The 23504-nt window shown below is 45.5% G+C and overlaps 1 protein-coding gene across 3 annotated transcripts in view; it reads right to left on the bottom strand.

Annotated features, from left to right (window-relative positions):
• The window catches only part of LOC111158823 (gamma-aminobutyric acid receptor subunit rho-1), a 31605-nt gene extending 11305 nt beyond the window's left edge, over positions 1–20300 (bottom strand). The window contains exons 1-6 of one of the 3 annotated variants that reach the window (XM_022521101.1): positions 20188–20300; positions 18004–18010; positions 7125–7168; positions 4565–4671; positions 3129–3196; positions 1767–1990 (exon numbers count right to left, since the gene is read on the bottom strand). In XM_022521101.1, coding sequence (XP_022376809.1) covers positions 1767–1990; positions 3129–3196; positions 4565–4583 — 311 coding nt within the window. In that variant the 5' untranslated portion in view covers positions 4584–4671; positions 7125–7168; positions 18004–18010; positions 20188–20300. Of the gene's footprint in view, positions 1–1766; positions 1991–3128; positions 3197–4564; positions 4672–7124; positions 7173–15128; positions 15135–18003; positions 18011–20187 lie in introns of all 3 variants that reach the window. The other 2 variants (XM_022521100.1, XM_022521102.1) reach the window with 2 other exon arrangements.
• Between the last annotated feature and the right edge of the window lie 3204 nt (positions 20301–23504).

The raw sequence follows: 23504 nt of genomic DNA, 5'->3' as shown, positions 1-23504 counted from the left end.
TATCCTTTTATCAGCCATGTTTATAGCAAGCTGACATACACATATGTATTCATACATTTACCACAGCCAACCAGTTGTTAAACATTCACCAGCACACCAGTGATCACGTGCCTTATGGTCTAGTCTTTTGTGTCCCTGGTGGTGCCATCAGGTTGTGATGTTTTGTGGGTGGTTTTAGAGTTGTAGGATGCCTTGACAGCCTGCCTCAGATGGGAGGACTCCAGGAAGAACCACCTCAACACAGTTGGGGGAAGGGATTGTACCTCCTTGACCCTCCTGAGCACTTCTATGGCAGAAGGCATCTCAAGTATGGGGAGGAAAACCCCATACCTCCACTCTGTGTCTAGTAACTAATTGTTTAGATCCCAAGCCAGAGTGAGTACTGAGGAATCATCATAAATATTCCTTTGGAGGGTGGAGGCAGAAATTCAGCTTCAACACTGCCATCTTTGATTCAAAAGATACACCATGCTCCTGTCCAGGCATCCCTTACTTAGACACTGGTATATGGATTTATCTTTACTGGAACAAAGTCTTTAAAACTGAAATGCACCAGGGCACCTGGGGGGCTCAGTCCATTAAGCATCTGCCTTCAGCTCAGGTCATGATCCCAGGGTCCTGGAATCAAGTCCTGTGTCGGGCTCTCAGCACAGTGGGGAGCCTGCTTCTCCCTCTCCCCTCCCCCTACTCGTGCTCCCTCTCGCTATCTACCCCCCCGAATAAATAAATAAAATCTTAAAAAAACTGAAATGCACCATGAGCACAGCACAGGAGGGGTAAATCACAAGAAACAGAGCCCCTTCTCCATGAAGGCCTGTGGCTCATCTGAACGCATCCTCCCCAGTGGGACCATGAATTCCTAAACCATGAGTTTCTAAAGCTGACCGAGCAGTAAAAGCCAGGCTGTGGCACCTGTGTTGAAGGAACGCTTCCCCAGGTCAGTGATAAATCAGCACTTGAACATTTCTAAGGTACCTGAACTCCTAAGAAAAAAGGCCTATATTCTTCCTATTTTAAAAGTGATGCTCAGAAGACCGTTCAAAGTCATAAAGCGGCCCAGGATTTCCAGAGTTTCTCAGGAGGACCCTGTGGTGAGAAAGGATAGCAAACATGCCTGTGGCTGGCCTGGTAAGGAAAGAGAATTTCTTTAAGCCCAAGTTCTAAAATATACCTGAAAGATGGGAATTGAGACATCTAAGGAGGTAAGTCTTTCAGAAGAACACATTATCTATTTCGCCGCTTCCCACTAGAGGCCAAATAAATACAACTCAATAAAACTTGGATTGAAGTTTTTAAATTAAAATATAACCTGCAGGGTAAAGCATAAATCATAAGCATCAGCTTGCAAAATTTCCACAAATGTGTTTTTGAGGCTAAATAATTTCTTATACAGTTTTTTTCTCCCGCATAAAATAGCTTTCCATTGATGTAGAGAATGTGGTGCCTCCTGAGACGTTACACACTTGCTATCTGGTGGTGGGTATGAAGGAGGGCACGGACTGCATGGAGCACTGGGTGTTACCCGAAAACAATGAATCATGGAACACTACATCAAAAACTAATGATGTATGGCGACTAATAGAACTCAATTTAAAAAAATGTAAAAAATAAAAATAAAAAATAAAAAGAAGAAAAACAAAACAACAACCACCAAAAAAACTAGCTATTCAAAGCCAAAAAGCAAAACTGCCCTTGCGGTTAGAGGAACGCTCTGCCTGCTTCGGGAGTGAGAGGACCTCCAGGAAAAGAGGCAGCGGCGGCCTTACCGCAGGCTGTAGAGCACGGTCCCGTCGGGCTGCACTCGCAGCATGACGTTGTCCGTGGTGGTGTCGTGGATGAAGGAACGCTTGGAGTGCACAAAAAACATGTCTGGGACCCAGATCTTCTTCACTAGCCGGCCGTCAAAGGTCATGCTGAGGTTGTTGGTGCTCGGGAAGGACAGCCTCTCGTCCTTCCAGTAGTGTCTCAGGTAGAGGGTCATCGTGAAGTCCTGGAGGGGAGGGGCAGAGAGGGGAACCCCACACAGTGAAACTACCTGGGTGTCAGCAGGACCCTGGGCACCCCATGGAGCCGTCACCCGGCTGGGGATGAAACCACAGAGACATGGAGGTCTTACCTCCAGTCCCTGGGGTTTGCTGCGGTAGGAGGACTGTAGGGGAGGGACTCAGCCAGACACTTCTAGCAAAATCCATGTCCCTGAGTCCCAACCCATCCCCTGGCATCTGTCTCCACCCTGACAAGGTGCTGCTGTCAGCACTGCTGACCCTCAGTGTGTTGGGGGGAGAAAGGGGTGGGGAGGGCTAGATGAGCACCCCAGCTTCTTGGCCCCTCAGCTGAGATAACCTGGAGCTGTGTTCTTTGCTGATTCTCAAAGTTCCCTTAATGGGTCTGAGATTCACAGCAGTGACTGGTTTGAGGACACAGGACTTTTCCCTTCCTCCCCATCCCTGTCTCACCTTGCCCTACGCTCTTCGTGGGTTTTGGGGGATCATTTCCCAAATAAACTACTTGTGCTAGAATGCTTCTCTCAAGTCTGCCTTTTGGAGACCCCAAACTAAGTGAGGCTGTAAACAGTCCTGTAAGTCAGGGAGTTGTAGAACATTCCATTTTCCCACCTAAACCCACTGAAGAGGGGGGAAAAAAAGGACCCTTTTCAGCAGTTCTGCATTTCCACAGCCAGATACAGGATCTACAGCTGTGGAATATCTGGCTATGTGACAGCTGCGACCTTGGACCCTACTGTTTCTGTTGGAGAGCTTTTGCCCGAGGACACATGCCAGGGGAAAGAGCCTAGGCACTGAAGGGAGATCAACTTTGGCATCCAGCTCTGTCTCATACCAACTGGGTGGCTTTTGGCAAGTGTCTTTTTTTTTTTTTTTTTTTTTTGATGATCAGTAGACACCTTTATTTCTTACAATCACTTCTTTTATACCTTCTACTTTGTTTTTATTTTCTTTTTTGATTGGCAAGTGTCTTCACCTTCCTTACCCACCTGTAAAATGAGTATGGGCATTCCCACGGCTTGGGGAGTTGTGAGACCCTGTGAATTCAGGTATGTGGACCTCTTGACCCAGCACAGGCCCCATGTGACTCCACGTGCTCACAGCCCCGGCAACAGAGGCGCTTACCATGTCGACTTCTGAGATGCTGTCCAGGCTCTCCACCTGCACATCCACACCCACAGGAATGGCCGGACCTGCAAATGGGGCATGGCAAGACATTTATCCTTTTTAGTTGCATTTTTACTACAGGTAGGAAGAGCATCCCCCCTGGAACCCGTTTCCTCCGCTTCCTGCCGGATTTGAAGGTTTGGCGTCCCCACATGTCAAGCTGAAGTGAAACCAGCAATCGGGGGGTTGAATCCTGGGGCTGGTTCCCTGGAATACTCCAACAAAGAGCTTTTGTTTGTTTGTTTTTAAGTTTTTTGTGTGAATCATTCAGGTGTTTCTAAGGATGAGGTTTCTATGAAGCTTTCTTCTCTGGTTACACGTGCTCACGGAAAGCTACAGGGATGACCTAGCTCAAAGCTGGGTCTGATCTGAGGAGTGACTCCCTAGCACAGGGTCGTCCACTCTGTTCTTTATATCTGCCTCCTGATTCTGTCATGGAAGCCAATGCCTCTGTCTGGCCCTGAGGCACCCAGAACCAAAGCCACAGGTAGGCCATTTGCCAAGCCCACAGATTTGTATCTTCGCCGCATGACAGAGTCGCTTGCAAGGGGAACGTGAGGCATCAGGGTGGCCTGGAAACATTAGAATCTTTTTTTTTTTTTTTTGCATTTCTAGGCCACGAAAACATAATATTCATCAAGAGAAGGAAAGCATTATCAAGGGAATAGATTGCTGCCCCTTCCCCCCACCCCCGGATGTGGGCAGGCATGGGCCACACTTGGATTATCCTGGATGGAAGTGGGTTTGGATCCAACAGCAGCAGGTTACAGATTTGATAGAGACTCCCTTCTAGAACCTGTTTATTCTTCGGGTGAATGTGGCTGGGAGAAATAAAAAAATGAGGACGATTTCTGAAACAAATATTTTATTCCAGGAAGAAACCCATATGGATGAAAACCCTATTTGACACAGAAGGGGCTGAAATCTGCCAGCTGCAGGCTAAGCAGACAGCCCTCTGCACTAGTTCATTATTTTCTCAAGCTATTTTCATTTAATTAAACCCAGCAGACCGCAGTCTGCCCTCGGATTGACACCCGAGTTCCGTCTGCCAGCTCCCAGATGAGGGCGAATTTTGTCCAAGGTTGTTATTTCAGAGCGTTTTCAGGAGTCTTCCTGAAGTCTTCCCATGGGCCTTCCCACAGCCAGCTGCTGGCCTCACCGATCCCCAGCCTTCCTTGTCAGGAGCAGCAGCCTGAGGACAGCTCAGCTAGCTAGCCTGGAAATGGGCAGGGCTGGACAGGGGCGATACTCAGAAGACCTGTGGGCTCCATCTTGGCCCCCAAGCATAATGGAGGCAGACCTGATTGGGGGAGAACAAAGCGTGTGTGGTCCCTTGGTTTGACCTCTACCCGTGGACAGTCGGACAGACCCCACCATGAGTGCTCGTCTCATACCTCCAAAGCCGGGCCTCATGCTGAAATCATGGTCGTCTATCCTCAGAAGCTGCTCTGACTTGGTCAGTGGCGATTTGGTGATATCAGGGCTTCGCTTCAGAATTGGGCTGCCAAGGCGGGGAGCAACAGGTTCATCACAGATTCCAATCAAGACAGATAAAAAAAAATTTTTTTTAGTCAGATTTGATCGTGACAGGTTTGATGGGTTGTGTTATTTCTTCTTTTTTAAGCTATTGGATAGCCTTGCCTCCTCTCTCCAGCTTTCTGGATTAATGTGCTCACCCGGCAGGTGTGGTTTAGAATCATAACTGAGGGGCTCCAAAAAGTGCCAATGCCCAGAGCCCGCCTCAGAGATTTGGATTTGGCTGTTCTGGGAATAGGGCTTGGCAGTTGGCATTTATAAAAGCTTCCCAGATTATTTTATTTTTTATTTATGTATTTTAAGATTTTTATTTATTTATTTGAGAGAGAGAGAGCACACGAGAGAGAGCATGAGTGGGTAGTCAGGGGAGAGGGAGAAGTAGGCTCCTTGATAAGCAGGGAGCCCAATGTGGGACTCAATCTCAGGGTCCTGGGATCACAACCTGAGTCTAAGGCAGACACGTAACCCATTGAGCCAAAAGCTTCCCAGATGATTTTTTTTTTTTTAAGATTTTATTTATTTGACAGAGAGAGATCACAAGTGGGCAGAGAGGCAGGCAGAGGCAGAGAGAGAGGAGGAAGCAGGCTCCCCGCAGAGCAGAGAGCCTGATGCGGGACTCGATCCCAGGACCCTGAGATCATGACCTGAGCTGAAGGCAGAGGCTTAAGCACTGAGCCACCCAGGTGCCCCCTTCCCGGATGATTTTAATGCGTAGCTAAGGCTGAGAACTGCTGGTCCTGTCCTTACTAAGGACTTAGTAAGGACTTACTGTCCTTACTAAGAAGTCTAAACTCCCCCAAAGCACTTCAGCCATTCTGGGAGAGTTTGAGCTGGAGGGCAGAGACAGTGAGTGTGGGCAGAGCTTGGTACCCTTGACCTCTGTTGGCCCATTCTGCAGAAAGAGGTTGGACTTGCCCTTGGATGCCCGCCATCCTTGTTCCATGGGAAACATGTTCTTCTGCTGCCAAATTGCACCAATGGCCATTTTTATTTATTTTTTATTTTTTCCTGAAGAGGTAATCTATTTACAGGGGCAGACAATTTTAGGAAAGGAAATGCAGTGGAAAGCTGACATCCTGTCTTTGCTTCCAACTACCCCATTCCCCATCCACAGGTACCTCTCTGAATGACTTCTTGTCTCTGTCCAGACTTTCTTGGAGATACAAGTAACTACAAATATATGTTCTTAGTTCTCCCCTTTTTAAAATCCAAATATAATGTATTATATAAATGTTCCTACTTTTTCTTCTTTTATTTAAATATACTTTAGCTTTTTTCCCATATGTAAATATCCCAAGCTTCTTATTCTGTTTTATACCGTGTAGTGTTCCCTACATGGATACACCATAACTCATGTGACCATCCTCTACGGGTGGAAATTTGGGTTGTTTCTAGTCTTCTGCTATTACAAACGAAGCTGCAGTGGCCTTGGACAGTCTTCATTCACCCACCTGCACCAGCTCTAGAATCCACAGAAATCACTGACTACCTTCCCAGCTCCCCCTTATGCTAACACCAGCGTTCTCTTCAGGCTACTACCACACACACCTCCTTTCCCCTGGATTCAATGGCTTCCTTGTTCAAACCTAGGTTCCTGAGCTTCCCTTTTCCTCTGATGTTTCTAATTCAGTGGGTCTGGGCTGCAGCTCAAGAATCTGCACCTGTAAGACTTTCCCAGATGCCACCGATGCCGCTGGTCTGGAGACAACACTTTGAGAGTCACGCCCTGGTTCATTTTGTCCTCAGTATACACAGTTTCCTCCTTTATAACTACCTCAGTCCACCTTTATGTCCTTGCTATCTTCTTTCTTGAAGAAACCTTTCATCATTTTGGTGGGGGGGTGGGGGTGAGGGGAACCTGTCTGAGAGACAGAGAAACTCTGACACTGCCTACTCTGTGCCTTTAGGCAACTTGTTCCCTGAGACTCGGTTTCCTCAACCAATAGACAGTAAAGTCCTGTGACCTGACAAGGAATGTGAGGAATAAATGAGATAATGTGCGCAAAAGTACTCTTCAGACTCTAAAGGGTACCCAAATGGACGGAGCCACTGCCATTACTGAACCGACAAGGAAGTTTCCTTTTAAGGTAAGGAAATTACTGCAAAGGAAGCAGTCCAGGGAAAGAAGCTGAACTAGTGAGCCAGGACCAAGCTATGCTGCTTATGGATGTAGGAGAGGAAGACGCTGGGGACTTGAAGAGGAGGAAAACTGTTCCCTGTCACCTCTCACAACCTCTTTCACCCAGCGGGAACTGGGAGCCCCGCCATCTTTTCCTTTCCAGTTCTCCCCTCCTCTGGTCCCCCACCTTCTGCCTCCTGCTCCTTGGCCAGGGGTGGGGGTTGCTGCTGAAAGTCACCACAGCTCAGGTGTGGGGAAGAGACATCTTTAGAATGGTGTGCATGCATTTACCGTCATGCCTGTCTTACTTGTTGACATCTTTGTGTACTTCTGGTCATTGTTTCTGTCTATGATGAAAATTAAAACAGAGGTGTGCTGGAAGAAGTCTAGGTACTCAAATCAACAAAGCACCCCTCACCCTTCAGCTCTCCTTCCAATATAGTCAGAATAAAATGTGAAAGAAAATAACAAAACTATGAAGTTTCAGTGCATTAATTTAGCCTTTTGCTGAGCATTTCCCCAGTACCCACAGGAGCAGGGATTTGGAGAATTAATTACTTAGAACCACTGGTCTGAGGAGGTCTGCCTCAAAATATCTGCCCCATTAGTTCACCCTGACTTGAAACTGATGCCATTCCTAACTTGGGTCTGCCACAAACCTGTTACTACAGAGAGTAACACATTGCCAGGCGAAGTGCACTGCTTGGGCATCCTTGCTCTCTGGCTTGTGAATTCAGCCAAATGGGCACTGGCAGGAGATGACAGAGCAGGACATTTATTCCTCATTCTCTTCCTGCTTCAGTCTCTGGGACTAGCAACGTGTCGCTCTGTGATTACAGATAATCACAGTATCTTCAATAGGCTCCGATAACACTGTTTTCCCTCCGGGACCGTGGGTAGTCATGGCTTCCCACTGGTCCTTGTCCTTGAGGACATTGGCATCAGGCATTCCCTGAACCTTGCCCCCAGCTCAAGGAGTAGTCTCTTTATTCAACTATCCGTTAAGCCCTTTTGAGTACAATGCTGTTTTCTGCCAGGACTCGACTGAGACCTTCACATCAGGACTGATGCATAAGGATGACGTCATCTGTAGCAAAGAGGAGCAGAGGCAGGATCTTGGCAGGAGCGGGTCCCAGGAATGGGTCCCAAGAGTGGGGAAGGGCTAAGACTGAAGGGAGCGCTGTCTCTGGGCTACAGGCCATCACAGCTGATGGTCAGCGGGGGCGGGATGAGATCACAGGCCACCAAGGGCAGAGTCTTGTTTATCTTTAGCACCTCGTACACTGCTGGGCCCCTGTGGGCTCACAACACATGTTAGTGGGATGAAGGAAAGAATTAGCCCCCTTGATGGGTGTCTGAAAAGGGAAGCAGGGGAAATCGAAAGAAGGGCTTGGGATGGAAATTGATCTTGACCCAGTTCTTTCTTTGGCTTCCGGCCAGCCTGAAACAGAGACAGGCTCTGAGATGCCACTGCCTCTCCCATCGTGACGCTTAGATTGTAGCCTAGAAAAGACTTGTAAGATCCTTAAAGTCTTTCTCACTGATGTTGTTTAATATTTTTAAATAACTTTTTTTTTTACTTGTACACCCATGTTAAATTTATAAAATAGATTTAAATATAAAGGAGAAAATAAAAACCACTCAGAAATCATCTTTGCCACCTGCATATACCCTTGTCCTCTGAAAGAGAGAGAACAAGAGAAAGAGAAGACACTGTAACCCGCTTTTAAACTCAAGTTATGATATATCATGAAATATTTTACATGGCATTGGCATCTTTTTACCAACTAGGCGTATGATTAATTTTTTTTAAGATTTTATTTATTTATTTGACAGACAGAGACCACAAGTAGGCAGAGAGGCAGGCAGAGAGAGAGGAAGGGAAGCAGGCTCCCCGCTGAGCAGAGAGCCCGATGTGGGGCTCGATCCCAGGACCTTGGGATCACGACCCGAGCCGAAAGCAGAGGCCTTAACCCACTGAGCCACCCAGGCGCCCCGATAATTAGTTTTTTTAAAGTAGGCTCTGCACTCAATATGGGGCTCGAACTCACAATCCCCAGATCAAGGGTTGCATGCTCTACTGACTGAGCCAGCCAGGGGCCCCTGATTGTTAGTCTTGAAATGAAGTATGGCACACAGCTGGTGATAGGAATAAGGAATACTGCTTGAATAGGACACTGCCAGGTACTGTGCTAACTCATATTACATGTGTTATATTACACAGTAGGCTTTATTATTATCCCCATTTCAGGGGCGCCTGGGTGGCTCAGTGGGTTAAAGCCTCTGCCTTCAGCTCAGGTCATGATCCCAGGGTCCTGGGATTGAGCCCCACATCAGGCTCTTTGCTCAGCGGGGAGCCTGCTTCCCCCTCTCTCTCTGCCTGCCTCTCTGCCTACTTGTGCTCTCTGTCTGTCAAATAAATAAATAAAATCTTAAAAAAAAGAAAATATTATTATCCCCATTTCATACATGAGGAAACTAAGACAAAGGGGGTCCAAATAACCTGTAAACATGACGGATTCGGGAGTCAAATCCAGAGGGTCCGGCTCCAAGCGTTGGAAGCAAGGTTGGCCACGGTGCCTCATTGAAAGATTTGGTTTCCATTGCCCGGAATTTGGGTTAGATATAGAAGGTCCAAGCTTATCTTTCCCCTCACATAGGAGTTAGCATGGACCTTACACAAAACTGATGCCCACTTATTTATTGAATGAGCCTCTGGGAAGTTATGAAGAAAATATAGACATGTCCCAAGTTATGATGATATAGGTTGACATTTGAGACAGCTTTTTGGACTGAACAGAGGATGTACATTTTTTGAACCACCTATGTCCATCTTATCCTCCTGGACAGAATGAAAAGTTCTGACCTATGGTATATCTTGATGTTTCCTTGTTATAGTTCCTGGTCAGCTTGTAAGTGGATAATGTTTTCCCAAGGCCCCTCTCAGAACTCTCTCAGAGGTTGGATAGAACAGGGATGGGAACCTGAGATGAGCCAAGGCATCTGCGGCAGTCGCCCTGACTTCGCTAATAGCAGAACGCCTGGTAAGTTATACTTCACTCTGCTGATTACGTCATCTCTGAGAAGACAGAGAACTTAATTTGGATGAGGAAGGGATTTTTTTCAACCAGCTAATGAAAACAATCTTTTTCATGGCATTGGTAATAGTCACGTATACAAAAAAACTTCTTTCCAGCCTCAGCTCCCACTCTGTCCCCCACTTCGTGCAGTTGCCCATTACCCCTCTATGCTTTTGTTCCTGCCGTCCCATCTGTCTGGAAAGTCTTTGCCACCATTCTCCATACTTCTTCTTACCCAGACAATGCCTTGCATGCCCAGATCAAATATCACCTCCTCCTGAAAGAATTCCCAGGTTTCCCCCCTTCCCACCAAAGTCAATCCTTCTCCTCTGCCTTTATTAGAATGTGCACCAGCTCCTCTGTGTGTGTGTGTGTGTGTGTGTGTGTGTGTCAGGGGAGGGGGCTTTTTGACCACTTCTTGCACTTCACAGTGAACTCTACAGGGAGGGACTCTATCTCGTGTACTTCTGTAGCCCCAGCTCCTCGCCGTGTGCAGAACTCAGATTTCACAAAAATACATACAAAATATGGAGGGAGAAGCATAAACTCAAGGGTACATTCTAAAGAATCAAATGGTCCTGTGAGAAATGTGCGAAGGAGGTCAAGGTTTAAATGAGGGACACAAGAAAGGTGCTAAAGACAAGCAGCTTTCCTTAAAAGTGTATTCTGAGTCAGGGGAGTGTGCAGAGGGAAATACTCTGTTTGGAGGAGAGCGGGCAATGTTAGCCAATGATTAAGGTAAGGCTGAGCCTCTGCTAACAGAATTGAGTCTCCATCAAAGAGACTGGCCTCTGCATTGGGAAGGGAGCAGTGAAAAGAATGAGTTGCTGCCCAGAATAGTGAAAATGTTGGCATGAGATCACCTAACTCGGGGTTTCTCAGCCCGACTACACTTTGGGGTCACCCAAGGAACTTAAAACCTCCCAGGCCACACCCCATATCAGGAGTGGGACCCAGCCATCAAGAGCTGTCAAACCTCCTCTGTCAGTGTTGAGAACCACTGTTCTAATTTTTGTTTAAGTGGAACTCAAGCCTACAGATCCAGATGAGTCACAGCTCAGGAAATTTAAGGATTCTGCAGCAGAGAAAAATCTGGAAAATAAGAGAGAGTCCAGAGAACTGGGGACAAGAAAATGCTTTCTTGAGATTGACAAAGAAGAAAAAAAGGTATCATGAAAGCTGCTGAATTAAGCTCCAAGATGATTCCTGGCCACATCCTAGAACTTTGATTACAAAGACAACTTAGGAACTTGCTGTGTCCCATCCTGTCGATGGCATGAAACCAGTGAGGGCTCTGACAGAGCGAGACATCCTACACTATCTCCTTTCCTTGGGCGGGGGTGGTGGTGGTGGTGGCGCTGTTTACTCTCTAGTTGGCAGATCTGGGGAGTGTCCCCAGATGCTGTGCATGGTGTAACTGTCCTCTGGGCAGAGACGAGCGCTAAGGGCTACCTGGTGGGACGAGGGTCTGTGCAGGAGCTTCCTATCTGCGCGCATCACAAGATGGCAGAGGTGAGGCCCCGGGCCCTTAAGGGTTCACTGAGCTTTATGGTAGTCAAGCCCTTTCCCATACTTTGGCTCACACAGTCCTTAGAGTAACCCTGAGGTGACAGACCTAACTGACTCCCCTTTACAGATGAAACAGACTTGAGGACGTGCAGTGACTGGTCCCCAGTCATGTGGTATGTGGTAGCTCTAGGTCCAAAAGCCAGAGCCCCATGCCGTTTGGATCCACCACCATCCCATTGAGCTTAGGAGCTTTGGTGACACATTCTTGGGGTTGCCTATCACTGTTCCTGCCCAAGCCAAAACGTCCACGGAAATCCTCACAGACACACATCCTGGGCCCCTTATTGCCTTATGGGAACATACATTGAGGGCTAGGATGGCAAGCTGAGTAAGGGCTTGGGGGTGGGGGGTTATCTGGCTGTTTTATATGGGTGGCCAGGGAACACGTCCCTGAAAGTGGCAATCAGACAGAGGCCTGAAGAAGATGAGGGAACCACATGCTGAGGCTACCTAAGAGTGCTCCTGGCAGAGGCCCGGCAGGGACAGAGGCCGGGGGCGGGGGGGTGAGAGGGGGTGCTGCTCAGTTGTGGCGGGAGCAGCAAGCTGGCCAGTGTGGCGATGGAAGGGAGGTCAGAGAGGAAGACGTGGGCCAGACCAGCTGAGTTTGCTCTGCGGCCCACGTAAGACTGAATATGGGGCTACTCTCCAGTGTCACCCTGAGTCAGGCCACTATGATATTTTGTATACTTTTTAATATTTTAAAAATATGTTTATATTTTTTATTCTGTATATTTTGTATACTTAGGACATTTTGTATATTTGTGCTCTGCCTCAGGCCCCAGGTTTCCTAGCTGATGGGAGAATACAACACATTTCTGCTTTCTTTCTTTTATTTCTTCTAAACCTCTTTTTTTTTTTTTAATTCTGTGTATTTTTTGACAGAGAGAGAGAGAGAGAGCATAAGCAGGGGGAGTGGCAGGCAGAGGGAGAGGGCAAAACAGGCTTCCCGATGAGCTGGGAGCCTGATTCGGGGTCGATCCCAGGACCCTGGGATCACGACCTGAGCTGAAGGCAGATGCTTAACCATCTGAGCCACTGGCACCGTAACACATTCCTGCTTTCTGTCTGTTTCTGATAACTCTGCTGTGAAATAAGGGGTTGGGCCATGGGGGAGCTTGGAGACCTTTTAAGCCTATTCCAGAAGGCATCCCCTCTATGGTACTAGAGGTAACTTACAGCTCTAGCCTCGTGGGTGGATGGCAGTTGGGAAGGGTCTGTCCATTGGCAGAGCCCCACAAATGTGGTTTTGGTTTCTTCCAGACCCACCAGCACAGGCTGTGTGTGAGTGAGTGTGTGTGCATGTGTGCATTTAATCTTTATTTATCCAATAAGGATGTTACCCTAATGTTACTTATATTATATTTCTTGAATTGCTACAGAGGTTGTACATTTTTCCACATAAAGAGTAAGTATTTTGTATTTTCTTTTGGGTGTAAATAGTTCATTTCTTTTGATTTCTTACTAAGCTGGAAATTTGAATAAGTAACCAATAATCTGCTTTTCAAACCAGAATGCTGGGTTTGGTTTGTATGTAATGGGTATGTAATGGGTAATTTTATGTGTCACCTTTGCTAGGCCATGGTACGCAGTTTCTGGTTAAACAACACTGTCTGTTTAAGCAAGATGTTGCACTGAGGGTTTTTGTTATGTTTTGTTTATTTGCTTTTGTTTTTATTGAGAGAGAGAAAGAGAGAGAGAGCACGTGTGCAGCGGGGGAGGGACAGCAGGAGAGGGAGAGAGAAGCTTAAGCAGGATCCCTGTCCAGTGTGGAACCTGATGTGAGCTGGATCTCATGACCCTGAGATCATGACCTGAGCTAAAATCAAGAGTCAGATGCTTAACAGACTGAGTCACCCATCTGCCCTGAAGTGAGGTATTTTTAAAGATGTGATTAACATTTACATCAGTGGATTTTAAGCAAAGCAGATTGCTTTTCATTGGGTGGGTCTCATCCAATCAGAGAGAAAAGAGATCAATTGATTGATCAATCAATCCAGTCATAAGAGAAAAGGCTGAGATCCTCTGAGGAAGAGGGAATTCTGCCACCAGATCGCCTTCAGACTTGAGCTGCTGCCTCAACTCCTGTTGCTGTACAGTTAATCTTACTCCCTCCTCTCTCTCCATACATGTATATTACACTACATCTGTGTCACACAATGTATCTATGCAACACTGTATATACAGATAGATATATATTACAAGCAGCCTGGTGGTTCTGTTTCTCTGGAGAACACTGACTAACACAGGGTGTGAATACTCCTTGACGCTGGAGGTCAGCACACCTGTGGGAGACCTGAGCTGCCTGGAACCAAAAGATATCAGGTGTTGTGTCTGGTGTGGGTGGGACCAGCCCAACTTCAGTATGGCTTCTGATGCTATCTCCAAGTCCTATCTCGGGCTCACTTGATCAAGCTTTCTTCTTGCCACGTGACTAATGCCTATTCCCACCAACCTGGTGGGTCCTTAGTACAAACACCCAAGATGCTATCGCTCTCCATGGGGTCAAAAGGGCACAGGAAAACCATGTTTGTTTCGTTACTTCTCAGGTAAAATCTTGACCTAGATCATCTCTTTTATCTTCTACATATGTCCCAACATAAATTCCGCATGTGTTCCCATTTGAAGACACTGGATTACTTTCTTTTAATTTAAAGCTCTGACTTTTTTCCCCACCTATTCTCTTTATCAGAATTCTCAGATTGTATTTTTCCCATTTATTATAGTTCTTTAACTATTTTCTAACTCATAAAAATCTGTCCCTAATTCCAATGCTGCCCCCTTTATGAGCAACCTGTGTTTACTGATCATATTCTATTCACTATATACCTATGTGCCTTTGGACATGTTAGACTCTCAGTAAATGTCTTTTGAGTTCCCACCACTAATTAAATATACCAGCTCTTAAAAAACCAAAATCAAAAAAGTAAGCAAACAAAGAGTTTGTCTGTCAAGGAGAGAGCCCACAACGTTTTTGGTAAATGAAGTTACTGAATGAACTTCTTTATCTTCCTCCACCTCCTACCCTCCTTTGTGATGGTGAGGGGAGGGCCCTGGATATGGAGAAATGAGAGGTGTGGAATTTTGAGGGAATGCTGCATAATCTTGTCATAAGTGTTATATGTTTTGGGACCCTTCTCTTCTTATCTTTAAGTGACGGGATTTCTAAGGTCCTTGAAATTCTGATATTCTGTAAAAATTATTTCATTAATGTGTGTCACCCCCATAAACTGTCAACATCTCAAGTGATCGCCATTGCCTCCCAAGCCCTGGGCACAGTGCCGGGAATGTAGTGAATACGTATTTGTTGGATGAATGAAGTACAGGAATAGCAAGAGTTGGAACTCACTCATTTATTTTTGCTTAACATTTCTCGAGTATCTACCATGTATCAGATATGGTCCTTGAACTTGGGGTGACAAGGATAAAGGTACAAGTTGAGCCCTTGTTATGGACTGGACTGTGCCCCCCGCCCCCCCGAGTTCATATGTTAAAGCCCTAACTCCCAGTGTGACTGTTTTGAGTGATTGGTTGTTAAGGAGCTAATTAAGTTTAAATGAGATCATAAGGGGACACCTGGGCAGCTCAGTTAGTTGAGCGCCTGCCTTCAGCTTGGGTCATGATCCCAGCGTCCTGAGATTGAGCCCCGCATCAGACTCCCTGCTCACTGGGGAGCCTGCTTCTCCCTCTGCCCTCCACCCTGCTTGTAGCTCACTCGCTCTCTCACTCTTGCTCTCTCTCTGACAAATAAATAAATAGAATCTTTAAAATAAATAAATAAATAAGATCATAAGAATGGTGCTCTGATCCGATAGGACTGGTGTCCTTACAAGAAGAGGAAGAGATACTAGAGATACCCTCCCCACCCCTCTTGGCAAGAACCTAGGAAGGGTCATTTGAGGACCCAGCAAGAAGGGGGCTGTCTACAAGCCAGGAAGAAAGCCTTCATCAGAAACAGAATTTTCTGGCACCTTGACCATGGACTTCTAGCCCCCAGACCTGTGATAGAATCACTGTTTATTGCTTAAGCCACCCAGTCTGTGGTAATTTGTCATGGCCTGAGTAGACTAGTACAGCCCTCAAGGAGCTCATAGTCTAGAAGCTGCAGCAGATGAGGAGTGAGCACTAATGCTGAGAGATTAGTCCTCTGAAATGGAATGGACTGGGGGGCTGTGGAAGCTCAGAAGTAAGTTGCCCAGTTGAGACTGAGAGGCGGGAGTGGGGGTGGCAACGAAGTCTCCTCAGAGAATGTGATGTGTCTGGGAAACATTAAGGCACCCAAAGAAATGAGAAGGAGAAAGAGGAAAGGGAAGGGTGTCATGAGCACGGGGAGCCACCTAAGTACAGGCCTCAGGAAACCTTCAGGCTGAATGGCAGGTCATACCTGGACAAGAGCCAGCAGCCCAAAGAAGAGAATCAAAAGTTCAAGCAAACCATCTGGAGAATGAAGGGACAAGATGAAGAGAGAACACTACTTAGGAGAAAATCAAATTCCAAGATACTTCGGGCAGTCAGAGACCCAGTTCACAATCCAGTGGCTTGTGTTTGTCAGGATAGAGATTTGACAGCAAGTATCTCCTGTATCATCATCATCATTGCCTTTCTACCGCCTTCCCCCTTCAGCATGTGCACCCGCTGGGTCTCTGCTGGCCTGAGAAGTCCTGCTGGGCTTTCTCTCTCACCCTCACCAGTCACAGCCTTTCCATTCACTGCTGAGTTTCTTGTATGAGTCACCTATACCCACACCATCTTCTCCCGGCTCTTCAACCCACTGCCACTCTTCTCTGAGGTCCTCAGTGGCTCTTAGCTGCTGTGTCTTTGTGTGATCTGACCCTAGTGTCACTCCCTCCCTCTGGAAACCCTTGATGCTTCGAGGGAATGCCTCTCTAGTCTGCAAGTCTCTTGAGGGCAAAACCTGTATTTGCTTTAGGCATTGGTGAAGTGCCCATTGCTGGTGCGGTGCCGGCCCTCAGACAAGCATTTGACAACTGTCGAATAAATAACTCTCTTGACATCTTTGACACCTCTCCATTCCAGTCATACACCTATTTCTCTGGCCCTTCTTTTCCAGCGTCCCTCACCGAGGAAGGCTTCTTCCGCCATCCTCTCCTTAAATGTTGCTCTTCCCGAAGGATCTGTCCTTGATCCTGTTCTTCTTTCTTACGACTTGCTCTCTTTGGGTCGCTTCTTCCACCCCCATCTATGATGACTTCTGTTAGATCTACGTCTCCAAGCCCCATTTCCCTCCTGAGCTGCAGACCTGTAGGCCTCCAACTGGACAGCTCTCTCTTCACATCTTGGGAAAACACCCTCAGGTCCACGTGTTCATAACGAACGCCTCCTTCCCCCCACATCTGCTCCCCATCCTGCCTTGCTTTCCCTGACACCGCCTTCTACGAGGTCACACAATCCAGATACCTGCTAGTTTTCCACCTGATCGAATTCTGACAATTCTAGCTCCTTAAAGCTCTTACATCCATCTCCCCCAGTCCTGTTCTTTCCACCCATACCCTACTTGAGGCTTTCACCCTCTCTCACCCGGGTTACGGCATAGGCTGTGGGCGACTTTCTCTGTGTCCCCTCTAGCACCCTTCCCATCCTTCTACGCTAATGCCACAGTGTGAGCTCTCCAAATTGGACATCAGCTGAAACTATGCAGACCTGCTTCACCTTCCAAATACACTGGAATGCCTTAACGTGACAAAGCAAGTATGAGAACAAAACTTGCAACTTCTGGTAGACCAGCTGGCCCTCCCAGAGCAAGAGCGGGCATTTGTCCCAGGGTCTGTGGTGTAGACGGGCTATACCTCCATTCTTCCAGGGAGGAGGGAGAGACAATAACTATTGATCCATTCTAGAAACCTTGCCCAATGCCCTTGCATTCTGATATTTACCAAGCATGATTTGTGAGGAAAATCCCACCTGATGTGCCTCCCATGGAGAGCTTGGGAAATAGCTCTTGAGTTATTTGCCAGGGTGGAGACTAGAATGAGGCAGGTAAGGAACAAAACCTAAGGAGGCATCCCCTCAGGACCGTGCACGCACCTTCTTAAATTCTGCACCGTGGGCACCTCACGGGCCTCACCCCGTTGCGTGCACGTGTTCACTGTGCTTCACATTTCATTAGTAGAAACTATGAAAAGAAGCCTGCATACAAATTACCAGCAGTTTATGAGTTGAGAATCTAGAGGAAATTAAGTGAGCCCTTGAAAAACGGAGGCTACATAAAAATAAAACTTAACCTGGCGGGGGATGTGTAAGTCGGGTCCATCGTTCTGGAAAGCCATTTGGCTAAATATATCTGGAGCTTTAAAGTTCGTGTGCAATTTGACCTTTGTGACCTTGTACACTTCCAGGAGTCTATTCTAATTTTAAAACCCTATATGTGGGGCGCCTGGGTGGCTCAGTGGGTTAATCTTCTGCCTTTGGCTCAGGTAATGATTTCAGGGTCCTGGGATTGAGCCCCGCATCGGGCTCTCTGCTCAGTGGGGAGCCTGTTTCCCCCTCTCTCTCTGCCTGCCTCTCTGCCTACTTGTGGTCTCTGTCTGTTAAATAAATAAGTAAAATCTTAAAAAAAAAAATCACATATGTAAGGATTCCTGGCTGGCTCAGTCAGTTAAGCATGTGACTCTTGACCTCAGGATTGTGAGTTCAAGCACTTTATGGGGTCATATAGCTTATTTAAAAAAAGAAAATCCTATATGTAGACAACTATTCTCATGTACAAAGATATTCATGTATAGTATTTATAATAACAAAGGAAGCAACTCAATGTCCAAAATACAGAGGAAACTGCTTAAATGGTGCTAAATTATGTATTATTATGCATCATAATGCAGTCATTGAAATGATAATTACGTAGGCTGTAAATAAGTAAACATGCAGACAAAGTCATATTAAATAACTTGAGGTTATAAATGTAACTATATGTATAGAATAATCCCAAACTAGTTAATAATCAGTATGTGCTTAGACAAAAAGAGTGAAAGAAAATACACAACCATGTTAACAACGTTAACACCCATAAATTTTTGGGTTGGGGGATTATGGGTGAATTTTGTGTTTTTAATACACTGATCCCATTTTTGAAAATTTTAAAATTATAGTAGTCATATATGAATTTCATCATAAAAACATGAAAGTTTTATAAGTGATTTTTTAAATTTAATTTTTTAAAGATTTATTTATTTGAGGGGGTGACAGAGGAGAGGGAGAGAATCTTTAAGCAGACTCCTCTCTAAGTGTGGAACCCAACCTGGGGCTTTATCCCCCCGAGCTGATCCTGGGACCTTGAGATCATGACCCTGAGATCATGACCTGGGCCAAAACCAAGAGTCAGATGCTTAACCTACCACACTACCCAGGTGCAAATAATTTTTTTTTTTAAGAAGATCTATTTCACTATCTGGGACTTCTCTTCATCATTGGTGTTCACCAATAGGTCACCACTCCAGCTCAGTTTAGGAGAGAGGCTGAGAAGTTCTTGGTGACAACCAATAGGGTTTGTTGCTGCGGCTGCTCTTAATCCTCCAGAGCACATTTGATTCAGATAATCTCTGTGGCTGTACCGCTCCCCAAATACCTGTTTGCCCAAGCAACCTGAGAGTCTGAGGGAACCAGGGCATGTGGCTTGTACTCAGCAGTCACCCTCCGTGCCCAGGACTTCCCACGGTCCCCTGATATTTGAGCTCCTGGTTTTGTGATGTCGTTAAAACATCCTGGAGTGCTGTGCGCCGTCGCTGGCTGTCCGGGAGCCCATGTGCGGAGGGCTCTCAGACCCCAGGAGGGGGGCACTGAAGAGTCAGACCCCCAGCCCTGTCACTAGCCCCGATCTGCAGAAAGCTACACTTCCATTCACACTAATTGATATTTTGGACCTCTGTTCATATTTCCGTCCAGAGATAACAGACCTGAAGCTGAATTTGGACCTAAAGCTGATAAAGAACTGAGAGTTAAGAATGCCCTGCCTCTCTTTCCTCATCCATAAAGAGGGAGAGCTGGATCAGGTTTCCTCCAACGGTGCTATTTCACTGATGAAGGTGGGGCTAGCAGGTGTGCGGCTGTGCGATGCCATCATTTAGTGACCGGGGCTGCCATCAGAGCCACCTGAGTGAGTCCAGGTGCCAAAGGGGCCGTCCACCTCTGCCCCCGCTGCCTCCTCGGACCCTGGTATGGCTGGGGGCTACACGTACCATTGACAACGAGCAAGCAACTGGTCTGCAGGCAGGTCCATCCCTGCACCCTCTCCATTTACTAGTAAGGGACAATCAAATGACCCCATCTAGCCATATAGCTTGAAGAAAGCTGCCTTGTTTTCTTTTAAAAGACATTAAAAGAGATCCAGATCCACTAATGTACCAGAAATAATTAGAACTAAAATCATTCTCACTAATTAAAGACCCCATTGGTTATTTGAGAATTTGCAGATTTGTCCCAACCTAGGAGGCAGACATCAAATAATTGCCCTTAACTTTTTAAAATGAGGTGAATATATTCTTTTTTCTGGAGTCTTTTGCGTAAGACAATTCATAAGAGATTCGCAATGACAGCACTGTATCTAATCTAACATCATTAAAAACAACATAATTCCAACTTCCTAAAAGGGAGGGAGCAGGAGAACAAAGGGAAAGGTGGGGAAGGGCACCCACATAAAACACCATATGTTGGAATGGCCTTAGGGCAATACCGTGAGCTCTATCCCCAGAAGTCCACTCACCTGCCTTTCTTGGACATCTCGTTTACTTCTCCTCGTCCATGCACTTTGCTTTCAGTGGCCCAAACCCATCCCCACCACAAAATGAAAACTCCAACTTTCATATTCTGGACAGCCAGTATGGGTTTCCAAATGCAAATGGTTCTCTCAAAAAACAGCAAAAAGGAAAATGATGTTCTTTTCTCTTTTAAGACATTATTGGTCTGTTCATTAATTCCAAGGATGTTTACTCATGCAAAAAAAAAAAAAAAATCAAGCCACAGTATGTAATCTGGAGAGCAGGAGAAAGCAATTTCCACTAAACCTATAAATCCTCCTACGTCAGATGTCAGGGATTTTCTGAACTGAGGTTGAAGTCCTGTGTTCCTGTGGAACAATTATTTCGGCTGGTCTAAATTAGCTCATCGTCAGATGTGGTGAATATGTTAGTAAAGATCTGTATTTTCCGGTCCAATGAATAGAAGGAAAATGGACCAAAGCAATTTCCAAAATGAGAAATGCTAGAGGTACTGACTACTTCCTATGCCAAGTTAATGAGCTCCTCCCTGGATCTATTTTAAGCTTCCAGCCATTATTATTTGCTTTAGCTGAGGGCTGGATTTGCACAGCTCCCTGCCCCCACTCCCGCCTCTGCTGAATCCACAGAAGCCTGGGGCTTCCTACCTGGGCAGGTTGTCTATATGGCTGAGGTTGGGAGGGCTAGCTGGGGGGAGGAGGATTTTTTGGTTTTGTTTTGCACAGAAAGAACCAAATTTCCTTGTCAGCAGTATTATTTGTATTATGAACTTAATCAGACTTTTCACATTTAAAAAATACCAGTAATAAATTAGCAACAGCCATTAAGTCTGTGCTATCTATTGATAAAAGAATGGGCCCCAAATGGAGTCACTTATGCTAAGCTCCATGTCACCAAACCAAGACTTAGTTTTGGATCCCAGAAATGGAATCTTAAACGATTGGATCAGAAGTCACCTAATTAGCACTAGTTAGTAAACTGCCTGATAGACCCTTGCCACCCCCTAAAGGAAAGTAACCTTGCAGTAATGAGTCTACTTTTTCATTTAGTGTAACTTCCTTGTCCCATCACTTTTCTGCTTATACAAATCTTTCATTTTATATAGTTCCTCAGAGCTCCTTTCTATCTGCTGGATTAGATGCTGCCTGATTGGTGAATCACTGAATAAAGCCAATAAGAGCTTCAAAATTTGCTTGGTTGAGTTTTTTAAACACCGTATATAATTTTTCTTTTTCTTTGATGCTTATTCAAAGACTGATATAAGCAATGGGCCAGCGTTCATGTCTTCAATAAAAAAGGGCACTCCCAGACCTTGTGGACAATGATAGCACAAGGTCCTTCAAACCATTGACTCTTCAAATTTCAGCTGACATGGCTTGAATAGCTTTCAGAGTATATTGGTGGAACTTAGTCAGGATTTCCAAGACTCTTTGTAGCTGAAAAGCAGACAGTTTCATGAAACTGCTAACCCATCATCCATAAGAAAGAGAATTAATTAAGTAAGACCAAACAAATAGGTATAGGAAATTTTATTGAGGTTATTTGGAGCACTATTGACTTGTTTTAATGTCCTATTTGTTGAATGTGTAAGGAAACCTTTCCTTTTTTCTTCTTATGCTGTATGCAATTCACAATAATTTTGTAAATTCTACTGTTGTAAACTAAAACAAAACATTTAAAAATGACATGTGGTTCTAACTGATACAACTAATTACCCTCCTCAGGTAATTCAGAAACTTACTTAGTCTTTTTACTTTCAATATAATTGTTTACATATGTTCAGTAAGTATCTGTCCTCCTTTGTGCCAAGACATAATTGGAAGATTCCATTATGCAAGCAATGCCTTGCCTGCAATATTGTAGTTGAGAATGATGTTCAGTTGAATAAATGTGACAAGCCATTCTAAAGAACAAAGGGTGGGGGTCCCCCCTGGCTCAGTAGATAAGGCATCCAGCTCTCGATCTAGGGATTAAAAGTTCGAGCCCCACGTTGAGTGTAGAGATTACTTAAAAAGAAGATCTTTTTAAAAATTTTTGAAAAGAATAAAGAACAAAGTTTGGCTGTAATTATGGAGTCAAAGCTTATAAAGCCCTCCCAGGAAAACTGACCTGAATGAGTTCATAGGGTCCAGCCTGATAGTTAGTAAGGAAGTTCACTTCAAAGGCAAGCCATTGGGATATTTTTTCAAAACCTCAAGAAGAAAGGAATTTATCCAAATGTAAAGGTACTGCAGCTAAAATCTGGTGGAGTATCTTGGGACAACAAATAAGATGTGTTTTTCCAAGTTTCTTTATGAACACTTACAGACGGAAGTTAATTTGGGACCATTCAATACTGTATGACTCTAGATTTCTCCAAGTAGGCTGAGAGGAGGCCTGTCTAATCAATAAACAATTGTGATGCACCTATCTAATTAATCAGCCAATCCTAATGAGACCAGCTTTTTTTTAAATAAACATATAATATATTTCTATCCCCAGGGGTACAGGTCTGTGAATCGCCAGGTTTACACACTTCACAGCACTCACCATAGCACATACCCTCCCCAGTGTCCATAACCCCACCCCCCTCTCCCAACCCCCCTCTCCCCAGCAACCCTCAGTTTGTTTTGTGAAATTAAGAGTCACTTATGGTTTGTCTCCCTCCCACTCCCATCTTGTTTCATTTATTCTTCTCCTACCCCCTTAACCCCCCATGTTGCATCTCCACTTCCTCATATCAGGGAGATCTTATGATAGTTGTCTTTCTCCGATTGACTTATTTCGCTAAGCATGATACCCTCTAGTTCCATCCACATCGTCGCAAATGGCAAGATTTCATTTCTTTTGATGGCTACATAGTATTCCATTGTGTATATATACCACATCTTCTTTATCCATTCATCTGTTGATGGACATCTAGGTTCTTTCCATAGTTTGGCTATTGTAGACATTGCTGCTATAAACATTCGGGTGCACGTGCCCCTTCGGATCACTACATTTGTATCTTTAAGGTAAATACCTAGTAGTGCAATTGCTGGGTCATAGGGTAGTTCTATTTTCAACATTTTGAGGAACCTCCATGCTGTTTTCCAGAGTGGTTGCACCAGCTTGCATTCCCACCAACAGTGGAGGAGGGTTCCCCTTTCTCCGCATCCTCGCCAGCATCTGTCATTTCCTGACTTGTTAATTTTAGCCATTCTGACTGGTGTGAGGTGATATCTCATTGTGGTTTTGATTTGTATTTCCCTGATGTCAAGTGATGTGGAGCACTTTTTCATGTGTCTGTTGGCCATCTGGATGTCTTCTTTGCAGAAATGTCTGT

Source organism: Enhydra lutris, unplaced genomic scaffold (assembly GCF_002288905.1).
Source record: "Enhydra lutris kenyoni isolate GAN:26980312 unplaced genomic scaffold, ASM228890v2 scaffoldscaffold63, whole genome shotgun sequence".
NCBI classification, from domain to species: domain Eukaryota; kingdom Metazoa; phylum Chordata; class Mammalia; order Carnivora; family Mustelidae; genus Enhydra; species Enhydra lutris.
The sequence above is the reverse complement of the archived record's forward strand: the minus strand, read 5'-3'. Positions and strand labels throughout refer to the sequence as shown.